The sequence below is a fragment of the Corythoichthys intestinalis genome, chromosome 10, assembly GCF_030265065.1.
Source record: "Corythoichthys intestinalis isolate RoL2023-P3 chromosome 10, ASM3026506v1, whole genome shotgun sequence".
NCBI lineage: Eukaryota > Metazoa > Chordata > Actinopteri > Syngnathiformes > Syngnathidae > Corythoichthys > Corythoichthys intestinalis.
The window spans coordinates 5,962,961-5,977,010 of NC_080404.1; the positions used below are offsets into that span (position 1 = coordinate 5,962,961).

The 14,050-nt window shown below is 38.9% G+C and overlaps 1 protein-coding gene across 2 annotated transcripts in view; it reads left to right on the top strand.

Annotated features, from left to right (window-relative positions):
- Positions 1 to 14,050, top strand: part of ttc27 (tetratricopeptide repeat domain 27) — a 152,173-nt gene that overhangs the window by 34,273 nt on the left and 103,850 nt on the right. For both annotated transcript variants that reach the window (XR_009064570.1, XM_057847718.1), the window contains exons 2-3: positions 5,312 to 5,495; positions 9,629 to 9,758. Coding sequence is in view for 1 of the 2 variants with exons in the window: in XM_057847718.1 (XP_057703701.1) it covers positions 5,312 to 5,495; positions 9,629 to 9,758 (314 nt within the window). In the remaining variant the exon portion in view is untranslated. The remainder of the gene's footprint in view (positions 1 to 5,311; positions 5,496 to 9,628; positions 9,759 to 14,050) is intronic.

Genomic DNA, 14,050 nt, shown 5'->3' on the forward strand with positions numbered 1-14,050 from the left:
CGCCGAGATGAGACACGATTTTTTTTACCGAAATGACCCGAGAGCCAAAACCCTGGATAAAAAAAATTATGCAGTTTATACGACCACCATTCTTGATGAAAAACATGCCAATCACATTTTCACCACGTACATTTGGAAAAGTAATGTCCAGTCAGCAAGCTTATCATGACGGCACAGTGGTTAGATGATAATTTAAACATGGAGAAAACGAAGTCAGCAGGTCAATAATGCATTCAGTATGTAAAATGACGAGCGGTCAGATGACTTTGTAACGCTGCCTTTATTTTCGGCTCAACAAAACTCAGGCACAAAACAACACGCACGGAGATGCGAGCTCCAACTCCATCCAAATAGTACTGCCATGTATCAGTTTAGCTGCTGTAAAGCAAATGTCGTGAGTGCCGCAAATGTAAACAAAGCGCTGCAGAATGGGTACATGACATCTCGCTCTTTTGAGTTAATCATTTTCACAGTGTGCAACAAAGCATATAACATTAGCAATCACTTTTCAAATTAATTTAACTTATTTGTCTGCTCAATTACAGTCACAGTAGATAATCAAAACTTATTGGCACTGATTAACACTTATCAATTTAAATATGCACATTCCTGTTGTAATGAAATAGCAATAATATTCTGTAGCCACAAATATTATTCAAAATCTTTTCTTCTTCCAAGTTTTTTTTTTAGGATTAAGTATAATAATGTATTGCTTAAAATAAGGCTGTTAATATTATTTTCAGCTAGCTATTTTTCTTCCAAGAAATCTGAGATAAATACACTTGAAGCGCTGGCAGATAATTTCGCTTATTTCCAATAGATTTACACTTAAAACTGACTAGTTTTAAGGAGTTGTGTTTTGCAGTGTGTTAATGTTATATATGTTAGGAATGGCTTACTTTTAAAGGCATTTTTGTGCAACTTACGTAGGTATTTAGTCTGTAAGTAATTGTTGCCAAAAGTTTACCATTACACAATGTCAGACAATCTGTCATTATTTAGATGTTGGAATTGACGACTTATTCATATTTTATATTGAAAAAAAAGAGCAATAAATGATATTTTTGCACAGTAATATTTTCTTTTGAGTATACTTTAAAATTTTACATAAATCTTTTAATAGAATTATCGGCTTGACATTATCGGTTATCGGTAGGAATGAGGATGAAATTATGGATTATCGGTATCGGTTGAAAAATGTATTATCGTGCATCACTAGATGGAACTGTAAAATTGTCGAGGAGTTCCTGGCAGGTACTGACCTTCACCCATCATAGTGACTTGTTGCAATAAAAACTGCAATCCCGGTGTTGGTAACAGGAAACATTTTCAAGTGATGTGAATCAAAAACATGCCTTGTTTGTCAAAGAAAAGAATAGAATTGCTACATTTTTACATTTGTGAAGAATACAAAAAGGGAATCCGATCAGATGAAATGAGACAAGCGACAAAATATGCATGATCAACGCCTCCTTGCTGAGTTTCTTCAAAATCAAAAGGAATGTCTGACACATTCCTGCTTTTTGTCAGCACTCATCTGTGTTTCTTGAATTTATAAATGTTGTCATCAAAACATAAGCATTTCCGCAAGTGAGCGTACCATTCATTCTTTTTATCTCTCCCAAGTGTTCTCCTCCAAGGCAACACTGGGGAAACACTACTAGGGATCGAAATAGTAAATATGCCAATTGCATGCTCTCTGCCACCATCGCCATCCTGTCTGAGTGATAAATAGCCATGATGGTAAAAGAGTTTACAGGTTGTACCGGTTGATTTATTATGACACTTGGAGCCAAGGAGCAGGATGTGCAATTCATCAAGTAGGAATGGTTCCGATTGAAAGTTACACATTTGACTTGGGCAGAAATGCACATTTTACCTTGAAATCAAAACTGTGAATTTTAAGTACACAAACAAAATTTAAAACAATGATATGAAAAAGTATCTGAACCTTTTGGAAATTTCTCACATTTCTATATAAAATCACCATCAAATGTGATCTGATCTTTGTCAAAACCACACAGATCAAAAAACTGTCTGCTTTAACTAAAACCACCCAAACATTGAGTGTGTTCATATTTTAATGAGGATAGCATACAGACAATGACAGAAGGGAGGAAAATAAGTATATGAACCATAGGCATGTGCCGGTATGATATTTTGACGGTACGATAACCGTGAGCAAAAATACCGCGGTTTCACCGTATCAAGGTATTGCAATTATAGCTCCAAAAAATTTTGAGATGTTTGGGTTAAAAAAACAACTTTTTTCCATTGAAAGGATTTTTTTTTTCAGACCATAGTTGCAAATTGGAACATGAATATATTGTTAATTTTTTTTTTTTTTTCCCCTTTTTTTTCCCCAAGAACAATTTATTAAGTTATCATACAATACATTAAATTAAAAAATATGTTGATGTATATCAAGTGATTAATCATCATTAATCATGCTTTTTACAATTTGTAATATTTATTTCATTCTAATTTTTATTTCTAGTTCTTTAAACGATTTTAAATAAGTAATAGTCTTACTGTTATTCATTTATTTAAAAAAAACATTAATATGATCATATAATTGAGTGATTTAGGGCTTTATAAATAAACTTGGCTTGACATGAAATGGGCATTTCTGCTATTGTTTATTTAAATCTTTTTTAATGGTTTTTCCATAACGAAGCAACATATAATAAACAATATCAATATATTGTTAAAATAAATAATCAATAAAAAAAATATTTTAAATAAAATTAAACTAAATATAACTTATAGACTATACTCATAGCCACAGCTTAAGTTGCTCAAGATTAGAGCAAGAACAAAATAATTTCTATAAAAAAGTAAAAACACTTCTGAATAATTTTTTTTAGAAATTTATACTGCATGACTTTTTTTTTAAAGGTGGTAAAGCTTAAGTGAAGTTTCGCCATTTTCAGCCACTGTGTCAACTCTAGTCTACATGATGTCATGCATTTGTGTTAAAAAGAACATAAAGAATTCATAAGTTACTTAAAAATGTATAAGTTAGTTAAAATGTCAATATTGTTGTGGAAAGGTTTCATCTAAAAAATAAAATAAAATAAAAAAAAACATTGGGAGTGAGACCTCCCCTTGATCCAGCGAACGTGGATTTGTGCTTAGGGCAAGATCATCTTTCGCAATTAGCGATCTTTGACGCTATCACTTTTTCCCCTTGATTCAAGCAACTCAAGCTTGTTTTCTCACTCTGCGGCTGTCACACTCAACGAAGTTGCTCTCCCAGGTAAGCCTAGGCTAACAATCATCTTTGTAAGCTTTTAGTTAGTTTTTATATTGAATTTGAAAGGAAAATGTGTGTTTTGTTTTTGGCGAACTTTTTCCATGGTGCTAATCTGTTGAAGCTACTCACATGGAAAAATCTAATTGTACAACATTTTAAATGTATTCATTTTGTATATTACACTTACCACGATTTGAGAGCTCAATAAATTGAACAGTACGCCTTATATTTGGAGTATTTGTTTTTGGGTTAGCTGGCTGGCTAGCCGATAGCGTCCCTTTCACACACAGCAACAAACGGGAGGGGGTGAGCGCTGCTGCGCCAAGCCGCTTCTGACTGCATTTTTGACACAAGAAAAATAGCGAATACTGTACTGACGGAAAAATTTAGTGGTTTTGAAACCGCGACGTTTTCGCACCACGGTAAACCGTGAAACCGGTAACCGGCACATGCCTAGTGAACCATCACATTTAATATTTTTTCCCCCCTTTGGCAGCAATAACTTTGACCAGACGCTTCCTGTAGCTGCAGATCAGTCTGACACATTGATCAGGACTAATCTTGGCCCATTCTTCTCATCAAAAATGCTGTCATTCAGTTAGATTCCTGGAATGTCTGGCATGAATCACTGTCTTTAGGCCATGGCACAGCATGTCAGTGGGGTTCACGTCTGGACTTTGACTTTGCCACTCCAGAATGTGTATTTTCTTCTTCTGAAACCATTCTGAAGTTGATTTACTTTTGTATTTTGGATCATTATCTTGTTGCAGCATCCATCCTCTTTTTAGCTTCAACTGTCTGACAGACGGCCTCAGGTTTTCCTGCAAAACTTCCTGATAGACTTTTGATAGATTGACGCAACAAAACAGCCCCAAATCATGATCCTCCCGCCACCATGCTTCACGGTGTGGATGAGGTGTTGATGTTGGTGAGCTGTTCCATTTTTCCTCCACACGTGATGTTGTGTGTTACTCCAAACAGTTCAACTTTGGTTTCATCAGTCCACAAAATATTTTGCCAAAACTTCTGTGGAGTGTCCAAGTGCCTTTTTGCAAAGATTAAAGGAGCAACTATGTTTTATTTTTTTTAGACTGAAGTGGCCTGCTCCGTGGAGTCCTCCGTCGAACACATTCTTGGCCATAGTTTTACATATAGTTATGCAGAGAAATATTGGATATTGGATATTTAACAGACACTCTAGGGTTCTTTTTTTACCTCTTTGAGTATTCTGTGCTGAACTCTTGACGTCATCTTTGGTGGACGGCCACTCCTTGGGAGAGAAGCTACCGTGCAAAACTCTCTCCATTTGTAGACAACTTCTTTGACTGTCGATTGATGAACATCCAGACTTTAAGAAATGGTTTTGTATCCTTTCCTAGCTTTATACAAATCAACAGTCCTTGATCGCAGGTCTTCTGACAGCTCTTTTGACCGAGCCTTGATGCACATCAGACAATGCTTCTCATCAAGACAATACTTACCAGGTGTGTGTTTTATAGTGGGCAGGGCAGCTTTAAAGCACTCATCAGTGATTGGGCACACACCTGACTTAAATTGTTTGGTAAAAATTGGTTTTAATTGCTCTTTAAATCTCCTTAGGCAGAGGGTTCACTCCGGCAAAAAGAAATGATCCTTTGTAATTGTTTGCATGCTATCCTTATTAAAATATGAAAACCTATAAATGTTTGGGTGATTTTAGTGAAAGCAGGCAGTGTTTTTACATCTGTGTGATTTTGACAAAGATCAGATCACATTTGATGCTGATTTTATGCAGAAATGTGAACATTTCTAAAAGGTTCAGTTACTTTTTCATACCACTGTAACTATGCACAGGTATGATTGCTTGAGCTCAAATTTGCTGCCATTGATGGCGATAGACGCCCAATCCATTTGTACTGGAAAGGTTGACAGCGAATGATTTCGCTGCCACCCTCCCAGTTTAAATGGATGGATATCTATGAGTGATAAATGTAAAATTCACAGCATAGGGATGAATAGAGCTACGAAATAATCTGGATTCAAAGTCATTTTTAAAATGTTTTTTTTGTCTTCTAGAGGCGGGCTTATTGTTGGAGTTCTTGATGATTGGGGACTTTGAGGCAGTCTTGAGAAGCCCCCAGGTGTCAGCGCTGCTTACCGGAGATGGCAGCTGTCATGAGGGTGAGAACATTGAGGCCTATCTAGAGAGACGCATCCTGTTGTACCTAACTGGTGACATGGATGGCGAGCAAACCAACAGGTAATATAACACAATCATCAAGTCAGTCTTTACATGCTGCCTTAAATACGCACTTACGTGGTAACTACAGGCAATTCAAGCTCATCAAGACTATTTAAGCCCGGGCGATACAAGAGAAGGGTGCCCAGATATTAACTTTCTGGTCACCATTCGACACCTTCTACTCTCGAGTTTAATGCATTTGCTAGCTTGTTCGTCTGCCGCCCTTGTTTTAAAATCCCCTACGTATTGCTGGTATTTGAGTCTATTTGTTTTGTTGTCTTATTGGCTCTCTACCTACCGCTTAGGTTATTATTATTTATCCCCGTCAACCAACTGTCACAGACCCATTGTGTATTTTTGTTTGTATTTATAAACCTTAATAAACCTTTGAACGCATCCCTCTGTTGTTTTTTGCTTTGAGATCCAACCTTGTTTACGCAGTTACAGACCCTAACATCGGCAACAAACCACACGCTTCCAAAGAAGGACGATGGACTCTCTTCCTCGGCTCTACGATCCATTAGATATTTAACTTTATGTTTTCAGTTCAATTTAGCCATTTCCAGCTTGCGATGTTGATAATTACAATGTTTGTTTACCGCTTTTCGTCCTACTGTGAAGAAAGAGGAAGTGACGCTTGCCCCGCCATGATATTTACATCGGTAGCCATCGTGCTGTGACCCGTGAATTTAACTCCTGCTTTCACACGCTTCCCGAGAAAGTCCCGGACATTATACCAAGATGCGACTCTGGAAATGTCTGCGTCATATTCGTATCAGTCGACCCGGGAAATTGCTTCCACTTATAAGGGCTGCCCGAAACAGTGTTAAGGTGTATGTGAAAGGGGCTTTCGTGTGTCTAATTGCACCCAGTAATGCACGGGGGGCCTGCTCCAGGGCCCCAGCACTGCCCCAGCCAATCGGGGGCAAGCGTAGCACACCCTTCCCTCCGCAGCTCCGGCAAAGGGCCCACCGCCATCCCCCCAAGACCCAGGGCGGTTTCCCGGAACAGGGTTTAAAGAAAAAAAAGAAACCCTTTAAATTCAAACTCAGTGGGAAAGCTATTGTATCCACATAAAAATGAATAACAAATGATCCTTATAGCACTTGTTGCATTTTGTTCATATAGTAACTAGGGATGGGAATCGAAATCTGATTCCAATTCGGAACCGGTTCCGAGTGTTTCGAGGCCTCGACATCATAATGAAATAGCCTTAACGATCCCTTTAACGAGTCCTGAAGACTCATATTGCGTCGTGACTGTCTTGTTGTCCAAACACATCAAACTAGCATGGCACCATGAACCACCCGCTCCAAAGTTTGGCTTCACTTTACCAGGAAAGAGGGTGAAAATGAAAGGTTACGATGGTTTAGCACGAGCATTGCAGCCGTAAACATAACAATGACAGCACGTAGATTCAAACGATCGAAAGTGTGTCTTCACTTCACGAGGAAAAATTACAACAAAACGACTTGCAATCATTGCAAGGTGGAGATAACTACATCGGGAGGGAAGGTAGAGATAACTGCATCGGGAGGGAATAGACTGTCGGGAGGGAATAGACAGCACTGTCCTCACCGAGACAGCTATACAGCTAGCTAAACTCCGAAATGACGATACAGAAGACGTTGGTATAATTTGCTGACTTTATTCAACCATCACTTGAAGAGTGAAACTAAAAATAGAAATGAAACAAATCAATTTCGTCCCCAGTAACAAACAGGTTTGCATCAACGTAAATCAGCGATGATTAGCTGTAATAACAAAACAGTTAGCATGCGTTCGCTAGCATTAGCACATCGTTCAAACCACTACACAACTGGATTTAAGTGTCCGATCGCGAGTGGAAACACACAACAACAACAACACAAAAGATGATACATACAGGCGTTGCCTCTGTAGATATTTTACAAGCATTAACAAAGAACATAGGGTCGTAGCAGTGCTTCCCTCTCTCACTAACTCTCTCACGCTTTCTCTCGCGTTCTTCTTCACGTGAGGAAGCGCAAGGGCACCCCCACTTGAGCGTGAAAGCACCATAAAAACTAAAAGGCATGCACTTCAATATACTGGTAAATAATACTTTAACAGGGGTCCCCAAACTACGGCCCGCGGGCCGAACTGCGCCAACATTCAGTCCGGCCCCCTGAACAATACCAGAGAGCATTTTGATTTTTTTTTTTTTTTTTCTCAATAGTGTTATTTATTTTCTGGCTTTTTTCTGTGAAGAACTCAGAGAGGGTTATTTGGTTATTATCTATTTGATTAATAGTGCTATTATTATTAATTATTATTATATTATATTATTATTTTTATTTTATTTACTTTTGTTCCGTGAAATATCCAGAAAGGGTTATTTGATTGTAGCTTTCTGAAAAACAATAATTTTTTTACATTCAGGCACTCCTGCAATCGTCACACTTCTGTTACAAACTGACCCCGGCCCCTCAGAGAAGGGAAAAGTTATGCAGCCCTCACTGGAAAAAGTTTGGGGACCCCTGCAAGTTTAGCACATATTGCTAACGGCAGACCAACTACCTATATGCTAATATATACCAATATTTTTTTATTTCTATTAGAAAAATGTTTCAGTAAAATGTTAAACATTCTTGTGCATTTGCCACTTTTTGCCACAGTTAATATTGAGGCTTTGGGCCTCTTTTGACCTTGTTGTGAGTTTTTAAGGTTGTGACCTCTGATTAAACAAACTCAATGCCAATCTAAATGTTCTTTTCCCCGCCCAAATTAGAATCGATAAGAGAATCGATAAAGAATCGAATCGTTAAGCAATATCGATAATGGAATCGGAATCGTAAAAATCCTATCAATTCCCATCCCTAATAGTAACACAAGCACATCCATATCATTTTTAAAACAAATAGCCATAGAATTCTCAACACTGTTGGCCTCTTGGGCTTCAAGACCACTTTCTTGGAGCAAATGAACCACCATGAAGCTATGTACAACTGGCTTCAAAACTTGCATCAAGAACGCATCAATAAGCTTCATTTGGCCATCACTGCTCCCTTGGGAGAAACGGAATCCCTGCCTCCACCTGCTGTAAACACAGATGTGGCACAACATATTGCATATTGCCTCATGCCTCCCAGCATGCATTGCAGCGCTACAGCGGTAACAATTAGCAAAAATCATCAAGTTTGAATTTTTTTTTAAAACTTGATGTTTGTTACTGATTATTTCTTGAGTTACTCGTCCATTTTTTTCATAAAATGCTATTTATGCTATTTAGTATGTTGTTATGCGATCATTTTAGTTTTGTTTTGAAACCTTGAGTTTGAATGACCTTTGATTTAGTGACCAGCTATTACTTGTCATTGTTTGTGAAGTAGGTGGAAGCCAGTTCTTCTATTTGCATATTATAGGAATTGATCCTTCCCGCTTCATGAATGCCCCAAACTGGCTACTCATAGTAAGTACTAATAGGGGTTAGTAGAGTGATTTGACTAAATGATTTATGGGCTATTAAGCTCAAATCATGTGGGAATGCATCACGTCTATTTATCGCGATACATTTTTTTCCCAACTCGATGCATATTGTGAGGACAGTGAGTTAAATGTTTGGCCTTTAAAACAAATGACCTCAAAGTAACCTGAAACTGACTGCAACTTGCTGTACATTCATTACCTTGGATGCGCTTCAATAATTTAGGTCCAACAAATAAAGACAACCACTTTTTGCCTAGGAAAAATAGCATCTTGCACAGTATATGAACTCAAGGCTTTCCACTGAATATGTTGCTAACAGTTGACTAAATGATAATCTCCATAATGACTTGATGAGGTGGCTGTTGAGTTGGAAGTAGTTGAGCATAACTCCAAGCTGCTCTTAAGTGTCTCTATTCCTTTAGTCATGAATTATTAATTCTTAATAAGGACAGCTTAACATCTCTTCCTCACGCTAGCTCGAAAATGGCTCATGAATAAAATGAATGTGACACGTATTGCTTCTCCTCTTCGCTGATAATGATTGCTTCCGTTTCCTCTCCCCCACTGCCCTCGATCATTGTAGAAAGGGAGCAAACACAATGGCAGTAAGGCGTGTCGCTTGTTCCCAAATTTTGAAGTCAGGTAAAGTGGAATGGCCGCTCAATAGGAAAGTAAGCTTCATTTTGGTACTCTTGTCCTTGCAGCTTCAGAGAGCTGGTAGTGATGGTCCTTGCTGTCTCTTGCCTCCAAATGTTTGTTCAAAGCAACTGGACTGGTCCTTCACTTTCCATCCACCTCTCTGACCTTCTTCCTCTGGTCCTGCTCTCTTCTCAGGTAGATGACAGAAAAAAATCGAATTATTCTCTTTGCACAAGTAGGCAATCTCTCCAATGATATTCATATATAAGTCGAAATCTTTGTATGTCGAGTGAGATGGTCCCATTAGGGGTGGGAACCTGGCAACTCACGATACAATTTCCGATACAAAGCTCACAATAACGAGGATCTTACGATATGGCAAAGTAAAGAAAAGAAATTGGTAAAGAAATCATTCTAGGATATTCTACAAAACCATTAGAACTTGGAGGGTGGCAGCGAATGAACCCCACCCATTTCAAACTGGCCCCTCCCACGTCAATGGCCGTCAGTGGCAGCCAATGCCAGGCAACAAGGTAATTTTTAGCCATTTCAGGTTACTATTACTATTACTTTAAATGCCCTGAAATGAACAGAAAATGACCTGTAATGGCCCCGAAAATAAAAGTAAGTGAATGTGAATGCGCCGGTTTCGGGCCTTCCCATTCTAAATGGATTGGGCTTCGTGCACGGTCAATAGCAGCCATAGAATTAACTCAAACACAATTATGGTGGAAGATTGTAGAACTTGATTTTTTTTTTTTTTTTTTAAAACATTTTTAAACAAAATCTTTTTAAAACATCTCGATTCTTTGCATAAACCTATCGATAACCTTTGGGTATTTAAATTATTATGATATAATCAACATTTCGATGTTTTGTCACACCCCGATAGTGAATTATGTGGGCAACATAACCTCATATGTTGCTCACACAACGTAATTAATTATGTTGTTATATTTTATTATACAGTATGTATCTATTATACACTGCTGGCCAAAAGTATTGGCACCCCTGCAATTCTGTCAGATAATGCTAAATTTAAAGAAAATGATTGCAATAACAAATGCTTTGGTAGTAATATCTTCATTTAGTTTGCTTGCAATGAAAAACACAAAAGAGAATGAAAAAAAAAAAAAATCATTATCATTTTAAAACTCCAAAAATGTGCCAGACCAAAGTATTGGCACCGTCAGCCTAATACTGCCTATTGGTAGCACAGCCTTTAGACAAATAACTGTGAACAACCGCTTCCGATATTCATCAGTGAGATTCTTACGATGCTCTGCTGGAATTTTAGACCATTCTTCTTTGGCCAACTGCTCCAGGTCTCTAAGATGTGAAGGGTGCCTTCTCCAAACGGCGATTTTCAGACCTCTCCATAGGTGTTCTATGGGATTAAGGTCTGGACTTATTGCTGGCCACTTTAGAAGTCCCCAGTGCTTTCTCTCAAACCATTTTCTAATGCTTTTTGAAGTGTGTTTTGGGTCATTGTCCTGCTGGAAGACTCATGACCTCTGAGGGAGACTTGGCTTTCTCACACTGGGCGCTAAATTATGCTGCAAAATTTGATGGCATTCTTTAAACTTCATAATCCCATGCACACAATCAAGCAGTCCAGTGCCAGAGGTAGCAAAGCAACCCCAAAACATCAGGGAACCTCCGCCATGTTTGACTGTGGGGACCGTGTTGTTTTTTATATGAAGGCGTCGTTTTTTTTTTTCCTGTTAACTCTATGTTGATGCCTTTTCTCAAAAAGCTCTACTTTTGCCTCATCTGACCAGAGAACATTCTTCCAATACGTTTTTTGGCTTTCTCACGTAGGTTTTGGCAAACTCCAGCCTGGCTTTTTTATGTCTCTGGGTCAGAAGTTGGGTCTTCCTGGTTATCCTACCATAGAGTCCCTTTTCATTCAGACGCCGACAGATAGTACGGGTTGACACTGTTGTTCCCTCGGACTGCAGGACAGCTTGAACTTGTTTGGATATTAGTCGAGGTTCTTCATCCACCATCCGCCCAGTCTTTTGTTGAAATATCTCGTCAATTTTTCTTTTCCGTCCACATCTAAGGAGCTTAGCCACAGCGTCATGGGCTTTACACTTATTGATGACACTGCGCATGGTAGACACAGGAACATTCAGGTCTTTGGAAATGGACTTGTAGCCTTGAGATTGCCCATGCTTCCTCACAATTTTGCTTCTCAAGTCCTCAGAGATTTCTTTGTGCTTCTTTCTTTTCTCTATGCTCAATGTGGTACACACAAGGACACAGGAGAGAGGTTGAATCAACTTGAATCCATTTTAACTGGCTGCAAGTGTGATTTAGTCATTGCCACCACCTGTTATGTGCTACAGATAAGTAACAGGTGCTGTTAATTACACACATTAGAGAAGCATCACTGGATTTTTCAAAGGGTGCTTATACTTTTGTCCGGCCCATTTTTGGAGTTTTGTGTAAAATGAAATGATTTTTTTTTTCTCTCGTCTCTTTGTCAATGCAAGACAAATCAATGAACAGATTACTACCAGAGCATTTGTAATTGCAATCATTTTCTGGGAGAAATTGAGCATGATCTGACAATATTGTAGGGGTGCCAATACTTTTGGCCAGCAGTGTATCTACAGTGGGGCAAATAAATATTTAGTCAACGACTAATTGTGCTAGTTCTCCCACTTGAAAATATTACAGAGGCCTGTAATTGTCAATATGGGTAAACCTAGAGACAGAATGTGGGGAAAAAAAACAGAAAATCACATTGTTTGATTTTCAAAGAATTTATTTGCAAATCATGGTGGAAAATAAGTATTTGGTCAATACCAAAAGTTCATCTCAATACTTTGTTATGTACCCTTTGTTGGCAATAACGGAGGCCAAACGTTTTCTGTAACTCTTCACAGGCTTTTCAAACACTGTTGCTGGTATTTTGGCCCATTCCTCCATGCAGATCTCCTCTAGAGCAGTGATGTTTTGGGGCTGTCGTTGGGCAACACGAACTTTCAACTCTCCCCACAGATTTTCTATGTGGTTGAGATCTGGAGACTGGCTAGGCCACTCCAGGACCTTGAAATGCTTGTTACGAAGCCACTCCTTTGTTGCCCTGGCTGTGTGTTTGGGATGATTGTCATGCTGTAAGACCCAGCCACGTCTCATCTTCAATGCCCTTGCTGATGGAAGGAGATTTTCACTCAAAATCTCTCGATACATGGCCGCATTCATTCTTTCCTTTACACGGATCAGTCGTCCTGGTCCCTTTGCAGAAAAACAGCCCCAAAGCATGTTTCCACCCCCATGCCCCACAGTGGGTATGGTGTTCTCCGGATGCAATTCAGTATTCGTTTTCCTCCAAACACGAAAAAGTTCTATTTTGGTTTCATCTGAGCATAACACACTCTCCCAGTCCTCTTCTGGATCATCCAAATGCTCTCTAGCGAACCGCAGACGGGCCTGGACGTGTACTGGCTTCAGCATGGGGACACGTCTGGCAGTGCAGGATTTGAGTCCCTGGCGGCGCATTGTGTTACTGATAATAGCCTTTGTTACTGTGGTCCCAGCTCTCTGTAGGTCATTCACTAGGTCCCCCCGTGTGGTTCTGGGATTTTTGCTTACTGGTCTTGTTATCATTTTGATGCCACTGGGTGAGATCTTGCATGGAGCCCCAGATCGAGGGAGATAATCAGTGGTCTTGTATGTCTTCCATTTTCTAATAATTGCTCCCACAGTTGATTTCTTTACACCAAGCGTTTTACCTATTGCAGATTAAGTCTTCCCAGCCTGGAGGAGGTTTACAATTTTGTTTCTGGTGTCCTTCGACAGCTCTTTGGTCTTGGCCATAGTGAAGTTTGGAGTGTGACTGACTGAGATTGTGGACAGGTGTCTTTTATACCGATGAGTTAAAACAGGTGCCATCAATACAGGTCACGAGTGGAGCCTCGTTAGAAGTTAGACCTCTTTGACAGCCAGAAATCTTGCTTGTTTGTAGGTGACCAAATACTTATTTTCCACTCTAACTTGGAAATAAATTCTTTAAAAATCAAACAATGTGATTTTCTGTTTTTTTCCCCACATTCTATCTCTCATGGTTGAGGTTTACCCATGTTGACAATTACAGGCCTCTCTAATCTTTTCAAGGAGGAGAACTTGCACAATTGGTGGTTGACTAAATACTTATTTGCCCCAGTCTGTTACTTATGTTATGTGGGCACCATAACCTTATATGTTGCCCACACGACATAATTAAACATGTACATTACAAAAATATTTTTTTTTGACCGCAGTAGGTTGTCTCCCTTAAAAGTAGATCTTGGCACAAAAAGCAATGAGATCCCCTGGTTTAAGGCATCGGCGTCAATCTTTGTGTGGCCCCCAAAAATATCTCATATGCATCGAAATCTTATGCTTTATTTAATGAAAAATTGAGGACTACAATTATCAGAGAATTTTTACTCTTTTATTTTTTTATTATAAAAAAAGATACTGTATTTGTTTTCCGT